Here is a 2,500-nt window from a genome sequence, read left to right on the forward strand (position 1 = left end):
CATAACACATAGAGGTGTTTCAAGCTTTTGAAAAGTCCTGGGGTGAGGGACATTTCTTTCATTCTAAACACACCATTGTGTTTAATTCTAAACACACCATTTTAACGCAATTTGGGTGTGATAGAAATACCTTTACAGAGCAAGCAGCTCTGGCCATATCGGCTCTGGCTCACGTGACGTAAGCACAGCTTTAAATGCATTATCGCTGCTTCACTACCCAACACGCGAACAAGGGAAAGAAAAGAAAAGAAACTAATGAGCTTATGTCGCGATTTGTAACAGGCCTAGGTTATGTTATCCTAACAATAAAGATTTGCTTACACTGCTGTTTGGTTGTCCCAAACTTTGAGATGATCCATACTCTACATTTACTCAATCTTATCAATCTTGAAACCCAAATTACGATGTTCCAAACAGAGTGACTGTAGGATGGAATGCCTATTCTCACTGCCTTCAGCATAACTGCTAAGAACAGCGCACTTTTTTCTGTTAAACACCTGAAAAATATTAAGCTGCTGTTTTCTTTTCATGACGAGCACTACGCTTGAATGATTTGTGACTGAATGGAACATTGCGTTTTTAAGCGCCAGAACTGCTTATCATGTCGTGACAAAGTTTACACCAATCATCATCTTCTACCTTCTTTATCTATCTTATATGTTGAGATGTCCATTCTCTTTGCCCTAAACATAGGCTATCATTTGTGTGTGAAGCATGTTTCAATTAAGACAGTACACAAGCTATTTTTATTGTTGTAATATTGAATGATTTCATGAATAAAGAGTTGAAAAATTGTACGCACAGTGTGTACAGGATTATGGCTGGCGGCGCCCATGTGTGTGTGTGTGTGTGCGTGTGTGTGTGTGTGTGTGTTAGGGCATGGGCGGATTATGAACTTTTGGGCCCCCGGGCCCAGATGTATTAAGGACCCCCCACTTATTGTCGTATATGTGGAAGGGGGGGGGGGGGGTTGGGGGTCCTCCCCCAGAAATTTTTTATTTTTTTTTATTTCCTGTATTCTGGTGCATTTTGGGGATGGCCAATACTAAGTTCAATCAGATTCATAGCCTACATCCTGATTTGTTGATATTGAGGCAATGATTCCATGCAAAGGCTTGGGCTTCAGGGCCCCCTGGGCCTGGGCCCGGTAGGCCCGTGCAGTAATCCATCCCTGTGTTAGGGCCAATGTATCCTTTAGTTTTTAGTTTACTTCATGTTGTCTCCCCCTGCTGGTTCTTACAGCACAAGGCAGGACACACGTGCAGGAAGACTATATAGACTGACAGGAAGTGCGGCCCAGAGAGCTGCATGATTAGGAAAATGCTCGTCAGCGGGAGAACAAACCGTTTTTGGACCAAGCTATTTCCCGCTATTTTACTCTATTAGATCATTTTATATTAAGAATAAAGGATAAAGGACCTTCATTTGCATTGCTTTGCATTCATACTTTATCTAGGATAGTTTTCAGTTAGGTTTAGAAGGATAGAGAATCCTATTTAAGGTGAAAGTTTGGATTATTATTTGGTACATTTGAACGTGTGTCAAACATTCCCCTCGTCTGGCTCACACAACGACTTGAAAGTAAGACAAGCCGCCCAGAATGAGGGAGTGAGTGTGTGAGTGAGTGAGTGAGTGTGTGTTTATGTGTGTGTGTGTGTGTGTGTGTGTGTGTGTGTGTGTGTGTGTGTGTGTGTGTGTGTGTGAGAGAGAGAGAGAGTGTGTGAGTGAGTGAGTGAGTGTGTGAGTGAGTGGCTGTGTGTGTGTGTGTGTGTGTGTGTGTGTGTGAATGAGTAAGTGAGTGTGTGAATGAGTGGATGTGTGTGTCTGAGTGAGTGAGTGAGTGAGTGAGTGAGTGAGTGTGTGAGTGAGTGAGTGAGGGAGTGAGTGTGTGAGTGAGTGAGTGAGTGTGTGTTTATGTGTGTGTGTGTGTGTGTGTGTGTGTGTGTGTGTGTGTGTGTGTGTGTGTGTGTGTGAGAGAGTGTGTGAGAGTGTGAGTGAGTGAGTGTGTGAGTGAGTGGCTGTGTGTGTGTCTGAGTGAGTGTGTGAATGAGTGAGTGAGTGAGTGTGTGTTTATGTGTGTGTGTGTGTGTGTGTGAGAGAGAGTGAGTGTGTGAGTGAATGAGTAAGTGAGTGTGTGAGTGAGTGGATGTGTGTGTCTGAGTGAGTGAGTGAGTGAGTGAGTGAGTGAGTGAGTGTGTGTGTGTGTGTGTGAGAGTGTGTGAGTAGAGCAGCAGGTGTATTACCCAGAGTGAAGATCTCCCAGAGCAGGATGCCAAAAGACCAAACGTCACTCAGAGACGTGTACAGGTTATGGAAGATGCTCTCTGGGGCCATCCACTTCAGTGGGAGGAACGTCTGTACACACACACCACACCAACACACACACACACACACACACACACATGCATGCACACATACATGGAAACATACATATACAGTATGCACTTCAGAAACAGGATAGTCAAAATGGAAAATGATCCAATATAAATATTAATGGAAA

At 43.7% G+C, this 2,500-nt stretch overlaps 1 protein-coding gene across 1 annotated transcript in view; it reads right to left on the reverse strand.

Annotated features, from left to right (window-relative positions):
- Window positions 1–2,500, reverse strand: part of pdgfrb (platelet-derived growth factor receptor, beta polypeptide) — a 20,928-nt gene that overhangs the window by 3,274 nt on the left and 15,154 nt on the right. The window contains exon 17 of the mRNA XM_048263451.1: window positions 2,244–2,355. Within this exon, the coding sequence (XP_048119408.1) occupies window positions 2,244–2,355 (112 nt within the window). The remainder of the gene's footprint in view (window positions 1–2,243; window positions 2,356–2,500) is intronic.

This window comes from Alosa alosa, chromosome 14 (assembly GCF_017589495.1).
Source record: "Alosa alosa isolate M-15738 ecotype Scorff River chromosome 14, AALO_Geno_1.1, whole genome shotgun sequence".
Classification (NCBI taxonomy): domain Eukaryota; kingdom Metazoa; phylum Chordata; class Actinopteri; order Clupeiformes; family Clupeidae; genus Alosa; species Alosa alosa.